Consider the following 23,706-nt stretch of genomic DNA (forward strand, 5'->3'; position numbering starts at 1 on the left):
CGCTTAAATGCTTCTGACACCATGAAACACTTAATTGACAGTCAGAAAAGGGCTTAATCCAATGCAATCAAAAGGCACCTACTGCAATCTTGCACCCCCCACCCTCACCCCCACCTCTCCATTATGTAGTATGACACATGATGCAAAGTGACAGAATAGCCAAAAAAAGGTGCCCATTCTTCATTCTCTCAAAAGATGCAGCCATACTCCCCTCCGCTTAGCCACTCGTTGTCCTTCAAGATGCCCTTTATTTTAAAACGTCCCCTTTCTGGCATTTGCTTCAATATGGCTATCACTGTTACGGTTCGGAGAGAGGCGGGGAAAAAAAGGAAATCATCACACCACCCAACTCAGCTCTGATGACAAGTGATTATAAATTCGTCTATTTGCATTCGGCCTGGGCGTCTTGAGCCTTCTTCACTCATTCCGACAGATATTCCATCATTATGTAGATCTGATGTCCTCTTCAAGGCTCCTTCATCCGTCTTCAGCAGCCTTGCTATGCCACCGGGCTTAGTGCTGACGCATCTTGGATGGGAGCAGCAAACATGCCGACTTGTGTTGTTGTTACTGCAGGAATTACAGTGAACTCCACAGCTTGACTTTAGAATATGAGCCATCAGGATCTCCACACTGGTTTTAAAACTGTTGCAGAATGGGCCTATTTTTCTTTATTTACTTCACTAAGATATGGTGCTGAGTGCTATTTAATATATTACAACAATCTTTGAATCATCATATATGCAAAATACAATTAAACTTGTAATTACAACTAAATAAAAATGTGACTTTATGCTTGTAGCAGATCTTTGTTGAATGTGCTAAAAAGTGTGTTTAAAATGTGTTGAGATATTTACACATCCAGGCACAATCGCCTCTCATTATTACTTTATTTTCATTTTATCTTCAATTCAACTGATAAGAGTTTAGAAAATGTCTAGTTTTGGCAATATAACATGCAGAAGACTCCTGGTTTTTCATTTTTCTCTATTCTCTATTATAATCCTGTCTAACATTGTTCATTGTTCACTGCAAATGTCTATGGTAGCTGGAAATGAATATGGAATATCTACAAAAATGTTGAATGGCCAATTATCAGCAACACTTTTTTTCAAAAGTGTTACTGATTATTAGAAAAACCTTTTGAAAACAGTTGTACTGACTTAAAAAACTGGCTCATTTCAGACTAGTTGTGATGCTCGGCTTCCCCTGGGCGCCCCCTAAATCCACCTGCGCGACTGGTGCTTCACTGTAACCAGGCTGCACTGTGGATGGGCAGAGTGGTTTTCCAACACGCAGTCGGGGGGGGGTTCCCCACAAGGACTTTACTGGGCGACTCGTCTGCCTGTGATGGGAGCGCAGCAGCGATCTGCAGCCCAAAAGAGATGCACACCACTGCACCAGAGGGGACTGTCTTCAGAGTGAGGCGTGGTGGCTTGTTTTTGACCATTCCCTTTATGTTCTCCCTATAAAATCTGTTCCTTTTTTTTCCAAGCCTCGCTGTCCAACTTTTTTCCCCACCTCTGTCACGACACTATTTGAGTATCTTGTACATCAGCAAAAGAAGGTTGGGCTGTTAAAACTGTACAAAATCTAGACTGTGTACCAATTTCCCTGACAAGGTGTAAGACAGCCTGTCTGATAAAACCCTACATGCACCACAGATGGTCCTTTTCAGTTCATACATAATGCTGTTGACTCATGCTGATATCCTGTGTACTTTTAATAGCCACTGATGCCAGTTGGAGCTTGAGAAAGTGCCATCGGCCACGTATTGCCTACTAGACATCAAATATACTTTGGTCTGGAGATCTTACTGCAAGCAAGGGCTAGAGGCAACATGAATTGCAATAAACAGCTGGAAAATGCATTAGGAGCTGCTGCGTCCAACCGAAATGAGTCACTTCAGCTGCTAATAGCGGCTTCGACTAAAGAATGCTTTCGAAGTCACACTGCGCTGTCTCCTTTTTTAAGCATGTGAGCAAGATAAAGTGAAAGTAAAAAAGTGAAAGTGAAGTGATTGTCATTGTGATAAACTGCAGCACAGCACACGGTGCACACAACAAAATGTCAGAATCAGAAATGTGTCCCCTGCTTTTAACCATCGCCCTTGGTGAGCAGTGGGCAGCCATGAAAGGAGCCCGGGGAGCAGCGAGTCGGGATGGTGCGTTGCTCAGTGGCACTGTCACGTCCCTGTCTAGGGGTTGGGAAATGTGACAACAAAGGAGAGGGATGTGTGAGGCGAGAATACACAAGCACCAGACCGGAGTGAAATACTGTGCAGTTATTTACAGTGAGACATGAACTACCAACCAAAACCTACAGTGCTGTACAAGACAACAACAACCGACAGGAGGAACAACACACACACACAAAAGGAGATACTTTATACAGTTTACACAAAAAAGCCAGTTTACACAACTAACACAACACTGAGCACACTTACACACAACACAGGCTTTTCTCTAGCTTATCTCCAACACTCCCAAACCCTCTTCTCTACCCTCCTCTGGTGGCTGGAGTTGTCCTTAAATGCTCCTGTCTGATGAGTTGATCACAATCTACAGGACCCCGAAAGATGCCTCTAATGATAACAACTGTTATGTTTAGAAGAACAAATAAATTCCAAGTCACAAAAGAAAACAAGAGAAACTTTTTGGTGGGAACATTCATGATGCCATGTGCCAGGCAGTCTAGGCCTACAGGTTAAGGAAGCTGCCCTGTAATCGGAAGGTTGAGGTTCGATTCCCGATCCGCCAATGCCACTGAGCAAAGCACCGTCCCCACACACTGCTCCCCGGGCGCCTGTCATGGCTGCCCACTGCTCACCAAGGGTGATGGTTAAAAGCAGAGGACACATTTTGTTGTGGCACCGTGTGCTGTGCTGCAGTGTATCACAATGACAATCACTTCACTTTCACTTTTCACTTTCAATTTCCCTTTTTAAGTTAACGTGAATCCATGAATCACATGGATTTGACTTAATATTTTAACAAGACACAATCAATTAATCAATCAGTTAAAAGAAAATTATTTGACCATAAGAATAATGTGCTTAATTTGAATTTAATGGCAAATTACTTTTGATGAATTTAATAAAATCATTTGTAATCAAGCTGAACTAACAGCCTAAATCAAATGAATCATGTGGAACCAATGTCCATTATTCAATTAAGTACTGTAAATCCAATGAATTCTTTGTTTCAGTGTACCGTTTATTTTGTGTCAGGATCTGGAAACAGATGGATGAATTAAGTGTGGCAGAGGGTGAAAGCTAACTTCTTTCATGGAGCATTAGGAGAATGGAATATCTGGAAGGAAAATTGGCTGCTGATTTGATTCAGAGCCATTCAAATTAATTCAAACTAATGTAATCACCATATTGCATCTAAATTGCAATAAGCACATGGCATACATATTCTGCAAAAAAAGTCCAAATATTTATTACAAGCTTTATTGCTGAAAAGACTGCTTTATGGATTACGAAGAATTGAACTGAATCCACCCCAATAGAGGCCTGCAAATTATATACAAACTTCAGTACATTTCAGATGGGAAACTGCCTGTGAATTCAACATGGCAATTATTGCATGCACGCCTCTGAAGAATAGACAGATTTGATTATCTACACATGAAGGAAACCAAATTACTCTGCACTGTAAACCAGCAGGAGAAAGAAAGAAAAAAAAAGATTTTCGGCATGTTCCATTACATTTTACTGCAAATTAAAACACATTTCAGATATTTCTAGTACAGTTGTGTTTTTTTATTCTATTTGCTATATCAAGCTTTTTTTTTATTTCTCTATCATGACTAAAACAGGGGAAATTGGCTGCCTATGAAGTAACAGCTGCCTGGTGAAGCACTTTTAAATTTTAATGATGACATTTACTTTCCATTCAGCTTATTTAGCTTCCTGCTATATATAAAACAAGGCCAGTTCAAATAGGCAATTACTCTCTCTGTGTTATTCCTTTATTTGGTGATGCCAGGCGTGAAATGGTTGCAGTGTGTGTCCTGTTCTGCGTGAAGGAGGTGGCGGACACCTGTGTGGGGTAATAATCCCCGCAGCTTCGGCTGGGGACAAACAGCAGAGCCCAGTGCCTGTGCCAACCAGGGACTCTTAATTGCTGTGAGTCAAATCTCACCTGTCAATTCAGCACAATTTCAGTCGGGAGGATTATGGGCGGAGTCCGATATCCAGTTTGAGGAGACTCCATTGATTTCTAATCGTTTATTTTTCCATGCCATTGGTGCGTACAAATGCAAGCTAATGATGGACAATTTGTGGGTCATTTGGAAGAATTCAAGCACATTTCGCTAGAAATGTACAGATTTACTAAGATAAATAGATTCATATCAAGTAAGAACTGCTTGATGGTTGTCTGTCTAGGACAGGATGAGCTAACCACCCACTCAGCCATTTTGTTGGTGTGTCATTTTTTTTTCACCCAGAATATGGACTTAAATGTTGCTTTTATAAATTAAGGGAAAAAAAGAGGAGCCAACAGGGATAATTGATATTCATAAGTGTTGCCAGATTGCCACATTTTCAAAACTGCTCCAAAAGGTACACAAAACTACAAAAGCTAAAAAAAACTGTTACTACTTTACATATATCAGCCATTAAACCAAAGATAGATCACACACAGATAGATCATCACCTCTTTCATGACATTCAAAAACAACATAGCCCAGAATCTGTTACGGTTCCACACAAAAATCACCTTTTGTCGTACCAATGTTGTAAAACTGGACCTTGTGCCAAAAAACAGAACATATTGCTGTTTCTAAAAAGGCCCAGCGATCATTATTGTGTCAGAACACTACAGGAATCGTGATAGGCCATTCCCAGCAGGCACTTTGGCACTTTGTGACTTTGCCCTTTGCGTGCTGCATAATCTGGCCACAATGTCATCGCTAAAGCATTACTAATCTCACATTAGCAGTGGAATTACATTATGTGTTATATAATCTCCGATATAAAGCAAAGTAAAAGCTGATCACACATCTCCAGTCAGTGACAAAAAAACAAAAAGAATTGCCAGTTAACGATTAAAAAATTGGAAACCCCCGTAGATTACTGGGTGAAATAGAGAATACATGAATAAAAGATCTGGAGCCCATAAATTCTCTCTTTTTTTTATTTAAATAGAATCAGCCCATCCCTCTTCCACAAAATGGGCAGGAGAACACCGATGCTCACTAAAATGGCCTTCAGACAATCCATAATTCACCAACCTATTGTTTAAACAATGTTTACAGATGCTCTCATCGATGGGACCCTGCATTTTCGGAACCAGCTGCCGCCTTTAAGCTCAGCAACGCCTCACTGAAACTGGTAGGCCAGGACAGACGCAGTCAGGCAGAAGAGACAGAGGGGAACCACTCGGTACAGATCGACACAGGGAGAGGAGGGGGTGTAGACAGAGCGCGAAGGAGAGGCTGGGACTTTGTGTGACCCATTTATAAACAGAAGAACCCTGAGAGAGGAGGGGAGAAAAGTGCCACGTTGAGCTCTGCTTCCATGAGTGTGCAAGGAGGGGAAAGAAAAGGAAAGTAAGGCATATTATGAGTTGGACGATTATGCGACGCAGTACAAATGTACTGGACAAGATCTGCGGGGAATTAAAACCATGTCTTTCTTTTCATCTTTTTTTTTTCTCTTTTCTTCAAAATCTTGGAAGCCGAAAGTGAGGCTGGTGCAGATGAAAGAGCAGGGGTTGGGTAGAATAACAGGTGAAGCTCACACAGATGGCTGACAGCTGCTGAAGGGAGTTCACCTTCACAGAGGCAGCACTTAGTAGGTGCCCTGTAGGAGACCCGGGGGCGACTCTCTTTGAAAGCGTGCTCTACATCTGCAGTAATTACCACCGACATGCTTTCTGAAAATATGAGCCCAAAACACCGGCACACAAACATGCGGCGTTCGACGCATCTTCGACGCAATAAACTTCACGGCGGAGAAATGAAAGGAGTCATTACTTTGTTCCCAGGGTCCTATTTCCCCCTGTTTTATATTCTGTCCAGGTTGTTTTAGAATTAGTTTTATGTGGGGTGTATAAGGCTTGGGATGGTCTCTCATTCTGTCATTGACATAGGACCTTTGGATTACAGATTAACTAAATAACAGGTTGAGCTTTATGTTTCTTATAATATTCTGAATTGTGCTGAATACTGCTGAAAAGTTAAAGTTAAAAGTGAAGTGATTGTCACATGTGATACACAGCAGCACAGCACACGGTGCACACAGTGAAATTTGTCCTCTGCATTTAACCCATCACCCTGAGTGAGCAGTGGGCAGCCATGACAGGCGCCCGGGGAGAAGTGTGTGGGGACGGTGCTTTGCTCAGTGACACCTCAGTGGCACCTTGGCAGATCGGGATTCGAACCGGCAACCTTCTGATTACGGGGCCGCTTCCTTAACCGCTAGGCCACCACTGGGCAGGATTTACAGATTTGATTCTGAATCTTTGATTCTGAAATTTCCTGATCATGAGATATTAATTGTCTGTTGCATTTAAAGCTAAACACACTATTTACAGGTTGAATTTCCTTAACATTTAAATCCTCATTTTCTACAGGTACACTTAAATGGCTGATAATCATTAATTGTTAAATCCAAGAGACCTGAAATTACATATAATTTGTGCAAGCAAATGTATGTGTATAATAATAAAAAGTGCAATTAATCATTTTTTAAGAAAAATTGTGTAATTCATTTTGTAAAAAGATTGGCACACTTGTACAGTCCATCTAAAGACAAGATCTCTACAAGGCAGAAAGTGCCGCTAAAATAAGCGTTTTATATAAAATATTAGATTAACTGCAATCTGTCCAAACAAAGTTAATGTTGACATGAATGTGCAGCAGTGCTTGAACTCATGCTGTGCCTTCCATCAGAAGTAAACCTCTGATGTTAATACCCTATTTGAACTACCATTTATCTATGTTTTATCTATTTATTTATTTAGTCATACCAAGGTACTTCAAGGGTTGCACTGAATACAAAGGTTGCACACTGACTCCATTGTCATGAGTTCATTTCCTTCCTTGCTCTAATGTTATAGACACAGTTGTGTGGTAGGCTGTTATATCATCACCTTTACATCATAAACTGTGGCGAATGAATTACTAACAGCATTTTTTATGTAGATTTACTGATACATAATGTATCATGACCTTTCTATTAGGATAAATGACGTATGGTGAAGATTCTGCCAAACCCAGTCTCTGCAGCCAAAAGGAAATTGAAATCTGTTGTCTGAGGGAAACACGTGAAAACACAGCCAACAGCACAAAATAATAAAAACAGAAAAGCCTCTGCAGACCAACCATTTACCTCCAAGGTTCATCTACAGAAAACCAGCAGAAAATATTGAATGGCATTGGTTGAACATTCCTGCTCTTCTATAACATAATCTTCACTCAAAAAATGATTTCCACTTTACCATGCAAATAAGACTAGAATTGCATTATTCAGCTCCAGCTACCTAATAGGCACCATCTGCTTGAAAGAACGCATGTATAATATCCAATGGATTCTTATGAGGTCTTAAACAGCCTTAATGGACAAAAATGGATGCGTAAATAAAAGCGGACTGCAGATGTGCCTTCATTTGCAGACAATGTGGGAGCGAGTGAAACCCCATAGTCAGTGAGTAGGGGAGGCAGAAGGAGGGTAAGGAGACCCACTCTCAGCCCTTCTACTCACTAATGAGCTCTTCACTGGCTCGCAAGCCTGCCTCCACAAATAAATCCCTCACCCATCCACACACATCCATTACAGTTTACGCTGGACTGATGATCAAAACTGAGGGTGGAACCAAAAGGAATCATGGACCTCATCATAATGGGTGCAAATAGAGGGGTGGAAAGATGTTTGTGCTCTGGGAGGGTGTGTTTAGACCTGGTTCAAAGTTTGATGATGAAGCTGATGATGGGGTTTGATGTCACATGTGATAAAAGCTGTAAACTAGATGCATTTGCTCAGTGTCCCCCACATGTCTGTAAAGCTGGACACTGTTTATTAAAGATTCTTAATTACTGGAGAAGTTTGCTAATAATCTTGTTTGAACTAATGATGCGATTATGAAAGATAATTTTTTGGTCCACCTTCAACGTTTTAGGATGCTCTGCTGCTGAAGGCTTGGCAACAGACACCACATGTCTCCAACTCAACATGACGTTATGGCTGATCGCTTTAAACGCGTGCTGCATGGGTAGAACAATTTGCCTTTGTCGATTTAATTTGCTTCTGCAATCTATCTAGCAGCCCAGAAGACAACTGGTCCCACCCTAAGAACACAGACATGCTCTCTGGAACAGTGTGGGTGGGTTCCGCTGTCAATGTTCTGCTATTTACAGAAGTGGATAAAACAGTAGAAACACATAATTACACAGTATACAATAGTGAACTTGGGAAAGTGACAGCCTTTGAATTCTAGGGTTTTTTCTTTCTTTTTCTTTTTTTTTTTTTAACGTCCTTTTTGCAATGTGGTCCGGAATAAGAAAATCCCCTGGTTCTCCACAGGGTGAAGGTGGTAGCACCCTCTCATGAATTTACACAGATGATTAGACTTGGTGATTGAGAAACCCAGGAAATATATTCATATTGAGATGTGTTGGCTCTTTCAAAGATCTTTCCATTATTTTTCCATTACTGGTTGTAAGTGATTAAGGTGTAGTTGGATTTTCTAGATGCATTTCAAAGGCAAGGAGGAAATATAAGTCAAACTGGAAATAAAATAGGAAAGAAATGGAAGTGAAGAAAGCCTTCTGAAGATAATTCCACACTCCAGCTGAATTGGTTCAGTCAAAAACCAAAACTAGTCTTTATTGTAGCAGTTTGTACACTTGCTTTGTTTGAAATTATTGATTTTTTATAGTGAAAATGGCCAGGTCTTTATTCATAATCGAAATAAATACTGACTTGCAGCACATTGATCAAGGTTGCCCAATTCAAAATAAAGAAAACACTGGTGATTGTCAGAAAACAGGCACTGATCGAAGGAGTAGAAGCAGGAAGAAAAAAAAAGCAAGGACGGCTTTGCATAGTGTATAATTGTATAATAACCCAACATTAATATGCATATGAATACATGGAAGTGACACAGGAGTGCACACAGGAGAGAACCAATCACAAAGCAGGCCCAGCATCCATTTTTCATGTGATTCCATCAGTGAATTCAACCATTCTACACTCGTGGCCCTGCTTATTCTGTAAAGAGGAAATCATTTAACCAAATTATATTTACTAGTGAAATTAGAGTGTAGACGTTAATAGGACATTATATCCCACAGTGACATGGATTTAATTTAACCAAATTATAATTACAGGTGGAATTAGAGTCTAGACGTTAATAAGATCTTGCATTCCTGCCACAAATGTGCAATTGTCGCAAAAATAAAAAAAATAAAAAATCAAAATTTAATTTTGAATTTTAGAATTTACATCAATGAAATCCATTTGAATGAATGAAATCAATTTAAATGAATAATTTAAAATATATTTTATCAGAAATGCCTGTTCACTTTTCATTTCATTCAAATTTTATTAGTATGTACATTACTTTAAAGTCAGAGAAGTTCTTTGGCACCTTGATGGAGGAATTTTTCTAATTGTCTAATAAAACTAGAAATCTGATTATACAAGCTAACGATGAGGCTGAAATTGAGCTCTACACTGAGAGGTAAGAAACTCTTATCAAATCAAATCTTTTTGCTTAGTTTTGTGAAGTCTTGAGATAGGTGTTAGAAAAATTAATATGACATTATGCATTCACTACATTACGCATTCAGGCGGAGTAGTGTGAGTGCATACAATTTCGAGATGAAAAATACAGTTTCTTCCAACAGTGACTTCACAAGCGTGCATTCGTGCTAAGAGTTCACTAATCAATTTTTGTGCCCTCGCGTGCATTTGAGGGCAATTACCACGACCCTGACCAAAGCATTAAGTCCCGCCATCCAACCAAATCTTACCCAAGGACGCAGCGTTTTCAGGGAAAGCGGACACCTTTGAAGCAGCGATTGGCAGCCTGCTCTCGAAGCCACGATTTGCAAGCGCCGGAGCACCGGGAGAGCTCTTTGAAAGTGGCTGTGCTCGGCTGAATGAAATCATTGTGAAATTCAAATGAGCGCCTTGCAACTAATGACACAAAGAAAGGTGTAACATCAAAGGCAGTGACAAAAGCCGGACAAGGGCTGTGCGTCTGAAAAATGGACCCTATTCATCAGACACCTGGTTGGAGGTCTTGATGTTAGATGATAAGGTGGAGGTGTGATGGTGGCTCTAGACGCTGCATACATGTGTGTATTCAGTGTGTGCGCGCGCCCAGCGTTATGGAGGGGTCTGCAGGAACACTTACCAGAGCAGGTTTTCCCATCATATGTTGGACAGACCCAGTCGTGGCACTCACACCGAGGCCCGTAGTATTTTCCCGGGTCGGTGACTTGACATATGCATGCTCCACAGACACAGTCCCCCCTCCCGCTGCAGATCAGGCCATCTGGAGTCTTGCAGCGTCTCTGCGATGCTTCAGTGGAGAGCTTGCACCCTCCACCCACCTGCCTGAGAAAGGCACGGCACTCTTACTCCGGGCTTACTCCAGCACACTGTGTTCCTAATGCGAATTTTTGTTTTTTTTTTGGTAGCGGAATCCTTAAAAAAATTTACTGTATAGCCCGAATCAAGACCTGTCACATGGAGAAAAGCTGTTGTTGAAAAATGGCTGCCAACTGCAAAAAAAAAGTTTTTTAAAGGTACATGGTTACTTGAAAGAGCACCCTAATGACAACCAGACTGTCGTTCAGGCAATAAATCTCTCTTTCGTCCTTTTTTTCTCTGCCTGTCATGTGACTCACATATTAATAGGGTCCGTAGGTCATTTCTCACACCATTACAATGCTGTTTTAGGCACAATATCAAACTCCGTTTTTAGTTCCTTCACTTTGCTAATGACTGGTTAATTTGATGATGTTTCATTTGTTCAAGAAAAATTGGAAATAATGGAAAAGAAAAGAAAGGGAGAAAAAAGAAGAATCTCCCCCCTTCATCTAGACAATCTAGTGAGTCATTGCTACAGACCATGGCCTTTATTACTGGGAAATTGCACAATGAACTATTTCTAATCTTTTAATCAAAGTGATAAGATTATGGACGGTGGAGACATTCTCTTGTAAGTTCTCAGAAATTGACAAACATACTGCCTTTAATAGCAGACAGAACAGTCATAGAAATATGACTGTATAACATGACATGATGCCAACGTGTCATGTCGCCACCCACAGTGGGATTAGCTGGGGGGAAAAATCTCGGGTATTTTGAGGTGATGCTCTGGTATCTCTCTACAAATTACGGAAGTGAGTCAGACAGTGTTCAGAAGCTCCTACCTGTACGAGCTGATTAAAGTATTGAAGTGGAAAGGAATGGTCGGCAACTTTATTGACAGGTAACAGGGAAGCAGTATACCATGAGGGGTCAAGGGGTCACAGTGATTTACAAAAGGGTATTGTTAGGCACAAGTGAATGCTGAGTGGCTAATTGCTTTTTGTAGAACATTTCTAAAGGCATGAAGCATGCAACGTGTTGACAGTCTAATGCGGTTTAGAACATCAAAGGCATTTCAAATGTTAATTCACATAAAGCCAAAATAAATGTGTGGTAGGCTGTTATAGGTTCAATTACTCTTCCATAGTGTCCCTATATACAAGAAGTGAAGTGAAGTGATTGTCACTGTGATACACTGCAGCACAGCACAAGGTGACACAATGAAATGTGTCCTCTGCTTTTAACCATCACCCTTGGGCAGCCATGACAGACGCCCAGGGAGCAGTGTGTGGGGACGGTGCCACCACTGCCCCTAAGCTGGGCATATATTATAAGGAATGTTTTTGTGAGTGTCCGATTGACAATTCCACCATCGGTGCGCTTGACTGCTTGATTGATCTATCTGCAAGATTGGTTTGTTAGCGGACATGGTAAAACATATATTCACTGTGTCATTTTATCTGTTAAGTAGAGCCGAATATGAACTTTAACAGTATGTCTATCAGCTTATCAACAGTGTATGAGCATGCTGCCATCTCAAATTACCAAGATTGCTGTGCTTAATGCTACTTTATGTACTGCATCGTCTGCATTTATCAGCATTTATCAGACGCCCTTATCCAGAGCGACTTACAATCAGTATTACAGGGACAGTCTCCCTGGAGCAATTTAGGGTTAAGTGTCTTGCTCAGGGACACAATGGTAGTAAGTGGGATTCGAACCCGGGTCTTCTGGTTCATAGGCGAGTGTGTTACGCACTAGGCTACTACCACCCGCATCGTGTGGTACACGGTTACCCTCCTCACAGGCCAAAAGCGGAGCCCAGCTTCCCGTAATCAATCTACGAATGTGGCATCTGTGAGTTCAGGATGAAGACGAATGACCTGCGAATGGTGTTTAAACCTAACGCAGACCATATGAAAAAGGAACAGGCAGATACTGTCAGGCTCGCCGAGTCTAGTCCAGACTTTTGCAAACATAACATTTGATCACTTTGAGGTTTCACATTCCGGTTTAAAAAAAAAAAGTAAACTCTGGCCTGATGGGAATACAAACGGAAGCGCAAAATCATGCTTTCCAATGTTCAAGAGCACAAACAGTTCACTGACACACCAGAAGGCTCTGCCTGCAAAAGCAGCTCTGCACTCCGATATTTCTGAGTCTGTCAGCAGATCCCGGCAGCATTAGCAGTGCGAGAAAAAGAAAAGACGTTTCAAAGCTGATGAGAAAAGCAAACAACACAACAACTCACCTCCGTGACTGCAGTACACTTTCCTCAACGGCTGAGAGCAGAATCAGCAGCAGAGGAACCACGACGGAGTTCACCAGAGCCTCCGCGTGCATGATTAAAGCCCAAAGAGACCTGGAGTGAAATGCCGTCAGGAATTTCGGCTTTTCCCATACAGGGGGAGAGGGGAGCGGGCTGGCTAAGAGCAGCCCCGTCCCAGGCCAGTAGTGCTCTCCATGCCGTGCCTTTGCTTACTTTTGTCTCTAGGTGCCGGGGCAGGAGGGGAACAGGGGTAACCAGCCTGGATGGAAAGTTGAGTCCCTCTCACAACACATAATTAGAAACAGTTGGCTGCAGGGTTTATTATGGATTTTTACCCAACGCCTCTGTGTAAATAACCTTTTTTAAAAATATGGATATTTGTCTATTGAAAGACAGAATAAATACAGCATTTAACTCCATGCTTTGCACTGGCATAGGGCCAACAATATACAGTACGGGCCAAAAGTTTGGACACACCTTCTCAATTCAATGTGTTTTCTTTATTTTTATGACCATTTACATTGGTAGATTCTCACTGAAGGCATCAAAACTATGAATGAACACATGTGGAGTTATGTACTTAACAAAAAAAAGGTAAAATAGTTGAAAAAATGTTTTATATTCTAGTTTCATCAAATTAGCCACCCTTTGCTCTGATTACTGCTTTGCACACTCTTGGCATTCTCTCGATGAGCTTCAAGAGGTCGTCACCTGAAATGGTTTTCCAACAGTCTTGAAGGAGTTCCCAGAGGTGTTGAGCACTTGTTGGTCCAGCTCACCCCAAACCATCTGGATTGGGTTCAGGTCCGGTGACTGTGGAGGCCAGGTCTCCACTTTTTGTTAAGTATCAGGCCATCCAAATGTTTTCATTCATAGATTTGATGCCTTCTGTGAGAATCTACCAATGTAAATGGTCATGAAAAAAAAAAAAAAACACATTGAATGAGAAGGTGTGTCCAAACTTTTGGCCTGTATCATATCATAATATCTGATCATGCTTAACATGGTGTGTTTTGGTCTTGTTTTTGTGCTTTATCTCTAAACTGTAAAATCATGTGGATAATATTATGGGTAATAATGTTCCACATCCCAACTCATTTTGCACATCTCTGCTCTTTTGGCATGTTTGTCTTCATCTTATTTTAAGATTTAGTTTTTAGTTAGTATAGATTAGTTTAGTGTGTGTGTGTGTGTGTGTGTGTGTGTGTGTATATATATATATTATGCACTATGGGGGTTCTGTGTGAAACATTATTTCAATACACGCTATACTGTATATACTGTTGTAATAAACCAATAAACCAATCTTGAATCTTCAGTCTTGAACCTTGAATATATTCAAACAAAACTTTTAAAGGGACAGTCAAGGTAAAGTACACATGTGATTATTCTCCACCGCCACGTGACTTTTGAAACCAGCTTATGTAGCCAAAAGAAACCCTTGCAACTGTTACATCTTCGACCTCACATATAATCTTTGGTCACGTGACCAATTTAAGGATTTTCGCTTATTTTGCATGATTGTTGTGCTTTCTGTGCATGGACATTTTGATTATATATTGTTAGGTGGGTACGTAGGTAGATATGGATGCATTATGCATGCACGTATGCATATTTCCCAAACGCATCACACGCTATAATGCAGTGTAACGTAGCATCGTCGTTTATTTGGCGATGAATGTTGCGTGTAGGAGGACTGCGGGGCCTGCGCTTCCTGCTCCCGGCGAACCCGTGCGCGCTGCTTGCTGGGGGGACGCGCGCAGCCGCTGCATCCGCCGCCGCCGCCGCCGCTGCGCCTCGAGTCGCAGCTCCGCAACAAGCACCGGCAGAGCCGCCTCACGCCATGGCCGCGAACGGACAGCGGTAACCGGACTGCGCCGAGATCACACGTGAGTCCGTCTTTTCCCGGTTTGACGTGGCCCCATAACGCGGAAACGGGGATGTCGTGACGTACCGAGAGGGAAGCGCCGCTCGGCTGTCCTCCAGGAAGTGTTCACAGGCCGTGCAACAGCGGTGCCGACGGACGGGCATTTCTGCAGCAGAATATCTTCACTCTGCTCCCCCACCCCAAAAAAAAAAACACCCTGTTTTTTTTTCGCGTTTAAACCAAAAGCGACCTTCCTCTTCATCTGTTCCCATAGCAACCGGGCTAAACCGGGGGAGGCGGGAGGAAGAGCATCCCTCACCCTGCGCGGCACACCGGACAAAATTCGGGAATCCGACTGGGCCAACGCGTCCTGGTAAAGGACCTGTTCGCCACAGACAGCAGGTGAACAGACGAGCAGGTTCGGCAGCGGTACGGACCGGGAAATCCACGGTTCCGGCGTCGGCTAGTCTGCGTGTGTACATCACGGTTTCAGTGTCGAGTTTACAGTGTCGGTCAGAATAATAATTCGACGTTGTGAAATATGCACAATCATTCTATGATTTTTTATTTTTTTTGGTTTTGTTTCTGTTGGTTCTTGGCTCTGGGGAGATTTGTACTGCTGGCTGTGTGGTGCTGATCTATATGATAATGCTAAGTGTAGTAATGGTGGCTTGGTCTTTCTGACAGAGTCATCTATTCTCACCCAATAGCCAGCTAATAGAGTAGATTTTAACACATTGTACATTACGAGTAAAGCCCATATTTGGTCCTTTCCCCTTGACAGGGGAATTGACCAGCACTGATGATTATGATTTTTCCCCTCATTGTTCATTCATCTTGTCCTATAAGGATGAATATTATTGATTTCATATCATATATGAAGTGAAAGTGAAGTGATTGTCATTGTGAAACACTGCAGCACAGCACAGGGTGACACAACGAAATGTCTCCTCTGCATTTAACCATCGCCCTTGGTGAGCAGAGGGGAGCCATGACAGGCGCCCGGGGAACAGTGTGTGGGGACGGTGCTTCACTCAGTGGAACCTCAGTGGTAACTTAAGTTCTCAGTTTTCAGTTCTGGTATCTGCAGTGAGGGCTTCAATTGACATTTTTTCTGTGAAAATGCACATGCAATTCAACATGTAAACTTGTTGATCTCTGCACTCCACTCATACATTAGATAATAAGAAGTAAATCTTCAATGGGTACCTGGTGGACAGGCCTGCTCCATATACTTCATATATCAGCTTTTTTAGCATAGCAATGCTAACAATGCCAAACCTTAGCAAATTCATCAATGAAATGATCATGGAGTGAAATTCATGATTCAAGATTGGTTTATTGTCAGTACAACAGTATACACAGTATACCGTGTATTGAAATAATGTTTCACACAAAACCCCCCATAGTGAAATCATAAATGAAAGAAAAAAAATTGTTTGTATATACACATTAAACTAAACTATACTAACTAAACTAAAACTTCTATATAAAAGAAAGTAAAACTTTTCTGTACAATGAACAGGACAAACAGGACCTAACTGGACAAAATCATGTAGGATGCTTGTAAGTGGACATGTTGGATATTCAAACAGGACACACAAGACAAACAATGCAGAAATGTGCAAAATGGGGAGTATATTGTTGTTTATCAGTTTTTTTTGGTGATGGTGGAGTGCATTGAAATTATTTGTGCCCCAAATGACGGTGGGGCAGTGGTCGGCCTAGGGACCTGTGATCGGAGGGTTGCCGGTTCGAATACCAAACTGCCAAGGTGCCACTGAGCACGGTACTGTCCCCACACATTTTAGAGCAAATCAAAGACACAGCTACCATTGATATGCCTTGTGATTGCATCCTGCCTTTCTCAACAAAAAAAAAAGAAAAGAAAAGTGAAACTAATTGCAGTCTTTGGCAACTTACTCCCACATTATAGCACTTACACCCTGTAATTTTGTTTTCTGTCGTCTTCAAATCTCCACCAACATATGCTAAGTGTAGCAATTACGTGGAAAATTGCTTTCGACTACAACAAGTTTGTCTCTGACACTTTTAGAGTTCAGCCCACAACTAAAGAACAAGCAGAATATTGTGCAGTTCATAAGCATTGCTTCTAGACTTCGCTCAAGTCTGGGACTTTATTCTTGATCACATCTGGCCTTAAAAAAAGTTTTAAAGGTCTTCCTCATAAAACATCAGTAGCGTTGATATTCAGTTGGATACGATGATCAGAGGGTATGATTGCATATTTTTCATGCAATTTTCATTAATATTTAACCAGCAAATCTGTTTTTTCTACACCATTGTATATTGGTGCTAGTGTGTAGCTTACAATATCTTTATTGATATGCATCCATGTAAAAGGTTGTTGTGTGCGTTATTAACATTATTTACCACAAATGAACTTAATGTTCATGAGTGTGTGAGATTTAACAATCAACGAAAGCAATTTTTGTTTGTTCAGTGACTTTGTTCAGTCAGTGCATCAGCTACATTGTGAGCCAGATAAATAAGATTCCTTTTACTGTGATATCATTTGATACCTTAAGAATAATAATATTCATTTTTATATTAATGTAGCAAATGTGTTATGGTACAACTGTACAGGTAAGCTGTAACTTCTATCCCATGACAGGACCCCGGAGGTGCTGAAAAACATCTGAACTTTGACCTTTCACACTGGTTTCCACCCCACTGGAACTCGGGGATGAATGCACCAATGAGGAGCCTGACCGTGAGTCCCATGGTCCCACGCTCCCATCTGTCACTCAGTGTTGCATATATGCCTCATCCCATGTGGTTTGCATTTTCTGTCTGCAGTCTCCTACTGCATTTGTAAACGTTGGTACGTCATATATGCCATTTGACTAACTGTTGTGTGTTATTTACAGGGTATGCCTGATCGCATGTTATGTGCAGTGCTGGAGCAATTTCAGCTTTACTTTTCCCGTTGGTATGTGCGCTTTGTCTTTGTTTGAGTCTTTGTTTTTTTTTTTTTTGTTTTTTTTTTCTGTACACATCTATATTATTGTCAACCGTGAACATGCCCCCTTTACACATAACATGCTCCCATTTACCCCACACCTGTGTTACACTTACTGTCGGCCGTAGACTTGTGTTGACTTGGTGAAGATCAGGTGTGATCTTCAGGACAGGTAAGTCACCTTCCGTAAGCGGTGTGAGATGAAAATATTCAGTGTTTGTGTGTCTGTGTGTGCTCCACATATGCTTTGGTGTTGATCACAGCAGCCATCCATCAACTCCACTTAGGCACTTAACACTGTTTACAGTCTGATAAAATATTTAACCCTTTTAATCGTTTAGATAGTAACCGTTCATAGTTACATAAAGCATGGGGGACCAAAAACATGCCATATTTGGCTCTTGAGTTAGTCCAGAGTTACATATAAAAATAATAATGATTAATCATGTTTATGGGTCCCATCCTTTATTTAGTCCAGTCTGGTGAATGTGAGATTTAGACAGCCATTATAATAAGAGTTATAATGAGCAACAATATGATATCATTTGATATCACACTTATCTCTTCATGCAAAAGAGATTGTGCTTTAAATTGGATTTTCTAGATTTGTCCTATCCTCACATAGAACTGTGAAACTCTTCTGATAATGGCTTTGTACACTGTCTATCAGAGTGAAACAAAAAAAAATCAAACATAATCAGTCCTAGAAGTGCTCCACAATTTTCCTAAACTTGGAATGGGAGCATTTTAAAAAAAGTAGACCAATTTCTCCCTGGAGACAGTGAACTGTTGATGGGCCTGCCATCTACAACCCAGCGATACTGTAGCCTGAATTCCTACATCATTGCCCTTAGCTATTGTCATGTGACCCTTGTGTCTGTTACCTTTCCGGGTCCCTGTCTTCCAGATCCACTCCCTGTATAGCACAGCTAGCCCCAGCATGCTGAAGAGGAAGCAGAGCTCGCGAGTGGAGGCCCAGCCCATGACCGACTTTGGGCCCGATGAGACTCTCGCGGACAGCGCCGACATCCTCTGGATTAATAAACCAGTGAGTTAGCAGACAAGACACGTGAGGACCAAACAAACATGGCCAGAGATGTGGGCTTTTGGTCCTGTAGGTTGCGTCTGTAAATGATCTTCTTATTTTAAGTTTGTGCCAAGGCCTAATAGAAATAATTACGGCATCTTAATGTCAACTGGAAACGATAAGTGGTGAGTTGACTTGATTGACCTATATCTGTCCTCGCCTCTCTCCGCAGTGGGTGCACTCACTCTTGCGGGCCTGTGCCATAATCAGCGTCATCTCCGTCTGCATGAACACGCCCAAGACCTTCGAGCACTACCCTCCTCTGCAGTATGTCACCTTCACCCTCGATACGCTGCTCATGTTCCTCTACACGGCCGAGATGATCGCCAAGATGCACATCAGGGGCATCGTCAAGGTAAATCCCTCAATCAGACCTCCGGATTGCTCACAGAAATAGACGCCAGGGGCAGAACAACAGAGAGAGAGAGAGAGAAAGAGAAACAAAAATGGATTGGGTCCTGAAGAAGCAAATAAATGGGCAGCTGGCTGATGAAAGGTCCTTAATTACTGCTAAGGAAAGTGTGGACAGCTTAATTGGCAAATCAAGGATAACAAGCGCACAGAGAGGCAGTGAACAGTGAATCACTGCTTTTGGAGCAAGCAAACAGATGAGTAATTTGAACAGGAACAATTCTTTCAGTTCAGTGGGTTAGTAGAAGTTAGTAGAAGGTGCTATTAAGCTGTTTAAGGGAACAGAATTATCATGTAACCATTATCCTGTTGGTTTGCCAGTGAGGATCCCCCTACCATTATATCCACATTGACACATGATTTTATGCATTCATATATAACCATCCAACTACTTGTGCAGAATGAAATCAGTTATTCCCTTTGATCTGTGCACTAATTGGTCTTTTTTTCTTGATTAATTTAGGTTGCAAGGTTAATTGAATTTAGAAAAGAAATTCAAATATTGTCTATTTAAGATTCAAATCAACACATCGGGTCAAGATAATTATTCAAAAATCACTTTGATCCCTTAGCTGATGAATTTTAAGCTGTTTTCACAATATTTTAATTCAACTTTGTATTGTGGTGTACTTTTTAAACATTTACAAGCAAAGAACCTTTTGGTGCTAAAAGCCAAACTATTAAACTTTTCAAATTAAAAATATAAAATTATGGCTGCCTTACCTTACATTAGGGTGCAAGGCCTGCACTTAGCACATCAGTTTGAAGGCTGTTTCAGGTATTTTTCAGACACAGTCAATGTTTTTTTTGGTATTTTATGAAGGATGTTTTGTATTATAAGGGTTTAATGACCCATCGATCTGGAATAATGTGTTGATCTGACATTATGGGTGCATCATGTGAACAGTAATGCATGTGAAATTTTTGAGATGCACTTATATTGCATGCATAGTATCTCTTGTCATAATGCCCCAGAGTGACTCTGTCTGAGTGCAGTTGGTCAAGCGTAATATGAAATCTGCCTGCCTGTCTTGCATAAACAGTGTCAAAACACGCATTCACATCCAGTCGATTATATCTGTTATCTGTGAGGTGACTACATTTCACCAGAAGCCTTAGTCATTTTAACCCCAATTACTACCAGCCTTTATACGGCAGATGGGATCTGTTGTTGTTTCTCAGCTCATCCAGAAATGTGACCCACACAGCTGCCAAACAGCAGAGTCAACAGCCACGGAATATTTTAACAGCAAGCTCATTACACAATTTTACATCAAATTGAACGAAATGTAGAATGATTTTTTTTTATTTATCTTGCAAATCTGTTCTGCTCAGGCAAGGCAATAGGAGTTAATTTTCCAGAATGCATATATGCTTTGTTTTATCACTCAATATCGTTCCCTAATACTTTGTAAATATGTACTTTGTAAAGGCAGCTGCTATCTTAAAACATTTGTTCCTCCTTATGAAATCCTGAAATCTGAATGATCAGCTTTTTTTTTTTTTGCAAGGCATATTAATAATAACTTTCATAAATAATTAAGTGCTGGGGTGAGTTGGCTTTTAAACTGGCCTGCAGATAAGTTGGCCAGTCATTTGCCTTGTTCATTGTGCTGCAGGTGATTGGTAATAAGGATTATGCCCAGATGCTCTTGTTACCCACATGATCACCTCACACCGTCCGTCTTACAATGCAATTTCGAGAAGATGCATGTGGATTTACAATCCACTACACTGAAAAGAAAACATGGGCTTACCTTAAAAAAATTAAGTAATCTGTCAATTAATATTTTAGCACTAGCATAATGTAAATAAACCAAACTAACTTGTTGTCAGTAGCATTATTGTCATAAATTCGACAGCTTAGTTCAAAAGAGCAAACTACTGAAATTAAATCAGTGCATGAAAATGTTGTAATGGAACAGGTTTATAAAGGTTGTGTGTGACCGAATCACAAACCAGTAATCTAAAGTTCCAATATAGTTTGCTCTGATTGTGCTTCTAAAAATGATCCGGAAACCCCTGGTGGTCTGTGACATGTTGCCAAATGGTACTCACAAATGCAGTCTATTTGAAAATATGTGATAAGTGGAGTATCAAATTCATTTTACCCCATTAAATTGGGGCCAGTATGTTAAGTGAAGCTGTCCAAGGAAGTCCCCCCTGCATGTAGACTCATAATAAACTGAGAACTTGACATTTCAACTCACCGTTGCCTCCTGATAAATGTAATTGTTTTTTTAATTGTTTCACTCCCTGTTGCATTCCAGGGTGATAACTCCTACGTGAAGGACCGGTGGTGCATGTTTGATGGCTTCATGGTGGTCTTTCTCTGGGTTTCTCTCGTGCTGCAGGTATGGGGGGGGGGGGGGGGGGGGGGGGTTGTGGTGTTTGTCTTATCCCATATAGCACTTGGAATGACTTTCCTAGTTGTGTTGTGGTTGCCGTAGGTGTTTGAGATCGCAGAGCTCGTGGACCAAATGTCGCCGTGGGGAATGCTGCGAATTCCAAGAGCTCTCATCATGATTAGAGCTTTTCGGATCTACTTCAGATTTGAGCTCCCTCGAAGTCGAATCACCAACATCCTAAAGTATGAGCTTCTTTTTGGATTTTGCTATATTTTCTGTTGGTTCTTTTAACAGGTAGCCAGAAATGTTTATTTTTCCTACTCCATAGGCGGTCTGGAGAGCAGATCTGGAGTGTGTCCATCTTTCTGCTGTTTTTCCTTCTGCTGTATGGAATCCTGGGCGTTCAGATGTTTGGCACATTCAATCATCACTGTGTGACCAATGAAACTGAGAAAGAGTGAGTACTTACCTCTAAAATGGCACAAAAAGAGCAAATGTGAAATCATCGCCAAGTAACTGCTGTGTTGGCTGCCGTGGCAAATGGCCGTACGCTAAGTCATGTTGTTTGTGAATATGGTCATTTTTTTCGTATTCAAGCTGTGTTTAAAATAGGTGTTTTTCACAAATTGGATGATGCTATGCATTAGCCAATAGGCAGTTCTTGCGCCAACAGCAAAGGGCACGTCTTTGACTCAACACCTCCCACAGACAGCTGTTCACATTAATATTAATCTTACTAGCAGCTGTAAGGAATATTATTATGGGTTATTCGAAATAGATATAAAAATATAATCTGGCGTGCTGCACTTTATGGTGAGAATTTATGTTAATACATATTTCATAATTTTTTTAATTTCCATATGGCCAAAGCCGAATCATTATGCAGTCCTTACATGGGTGTGTCAACTGTCATTCTATGACTGTATTGTGGATTCTTACGTCTTCTGACATTTTTAAGAGCGATGTTGACAGCGTAAAGGTGGTAAAAGCAGGAGTGAAAAAAGGAGAAAAGTGGGCGAAGGAACAGATGTGTGAGTCTCACAGGAAATTCATGTCCAGAAGTGACTGAGCGCGACAAGGAAACAAAAGAGGCTGCCGGCTTCGGAGCAGAGCAGAGCAGAGCAGAGCAGAGCAGAGCAGAGCAGAGCCCTATTCATAATTACCATCATTTCCGGCATTGTCTGCGCTTTGTCCCAGAGCTAATACCTTCTCTGCTCTTTGGCCAAAGTCTATTTTTGGCCCAATGACAATATCTTCTTTGGCCCTGACAGACCATTTTATAATCTAGTTTTGTTTTAAATTGTTGTTTTTTTTGTACTTACTGTTGAATGAATAATTGTTCTTAAATGTCAAAAATCTAACAGTAATTTAATTGGCTTGGTGTTTACCTAATGTGGTGGTGAGGTTTTACCTATTTTGGAAATGCCTGACCGCAAACGTCATATTATTTTCACATACTATTTTCGTGCTCTCTGACTCAAAGTCATGGCTCAGTTCATACAGGGATTTGATTGAGTTAGAGAGACACAATGTTTTTTAAAAGAAAACATTGCTGGATTTGGTGACTTTGCATATCAAATTGTAACATTTATGGAAAACTGAAAAATGTTTTTTACTTAATTTTCTGTTATGAGCCAATTTTTAAAGATTAAAATAAAAGGCTAATGATTCATTTATATTATGAAGCACGTTGATATTTGTCCACATTGAGTCATAAAAAATATAGTTATTAATGTTTTTTATTACCCAACAATGTGTGATTTGTATATAACCTATTGCATTTATTTCAAGATATTAGGGGACCTGTAGTCACTCATTATCTGGTCGATTAATCATGTTGGGTTCATGGGAAAGGGTGATTTCTTTGATAATATTCAGTGCAAGTATCCATCATAATATAATTAGAGATATTCTGATTCACTGCTGAGCTTCTGATTGGCCGCTCCGAAGCAGCAATAAATTACCCAAACCCATTTCAAAACCCTTAATAAACAATTTAGAAGAATGTCGGGCTCACCAATTTGCAGGCATAAATTTTCATTAGAGACTTCGAACGGCTCCTGGAGTAGCACCTGTGGCCCAGGGAGAAGACTGCGGCTGTGCAGATGTGTGCGTGAGCGTGTGTCTGCACGTGTTTTGGGAGGGTTTGCAAGTTTAGCCTATTTCGCTTCACACGAAGGCGTAAAATG

The 23,706-nt window shown here is 41.0% G+C and overlaps 2 protein-coding genes across 5 annotated transcripts in view; one reads left to right on the forward strand and one right to left on the reverse strand.

Annotated features, from left to right (window-relative positions):
- Window positions 1-13,017, reverse strand: part of itgbl1 (integrin, beta-like 1) — a 43,633-nt gene extending 30,616 nt beyond the window's left edge. Inside the window, 4 exon segments of the mRNA XM_028991888.1 lie at window positions 10,371-10,573; window positions 12,804-12,895; window positions 12,897-12,993; window positions 12,995-13,017. Of these exon segments, the coding sequence (XP_028847721.1) occupies window positions 10,371-10,573; window positions 12,804-12,895; window positions 12,897-12,993; window positions 12,995-13,017 (415 nt within the window).
- Window positions 13,018-14,507: 1,490 nt separating this feature from the next.
- Window positions 14,508-23,706, forward strand: part of nalcn (sodium leak channel, non-selective) — a 79,909-nt gene continuing 70,710 nt past the window's right edge. For all 4 annotated transcript variants that reach the window (XM_028991883.1, XM_028991884.1, XM_028991885.1 and 1 more), the window contains exons 1-9: window positions 14,508-14,710; window positions 14,963-15,090; window positions 17,324-17,422; window positions 17,580-17,641; window positions 18,579-18,719; window positions 18,931-19,113; window positions 21,440-21,523; window positions 21,620-21,759; window positions 21,846-21,974. In XM_028991883.1, coding sequence (XP_028847716.1) covers window positions 17,600-17,641; window positions 18,579-18,719; window positions 18,931-19,113; window positions 21,440-21,523; window positions 21,620-21,759; window positions 21,846-21,974 — 719 coding nt within the window. In that variant the 5' untranslated portion in view covers window positions 14,508-14,710; window positions 14,963-15,090; window positions 17,324-17,422; window positions 17,580-17,599. The remainder of the gene's footprint in view (window positions 14,711-14,962; window positions 15,091-17,323; window positions 17,423-17,579; window positions 17,642-18,578; window positions 18,720-18,930; window positions 19,114-21,439; window positions 21,524-21,619; window positions 21,760-21,845; window positions 21,975-23,706) is intronic.

This window comes from Denticeps clupeoides, chromosome 9 (genome assembly GCF_900700375.1).
Source record: "Denticeps clupeoides chromosome 9, fDenClu1.1, whole genome shotgun sequence".
In the NCBI taxonomy this organism is placed as follows: Eukaryota; Metazoa; Chordata; class Actinopteri; order Clupeiformes; family Denticipitidae; genus Denticeps; species Denticeps clupeoides.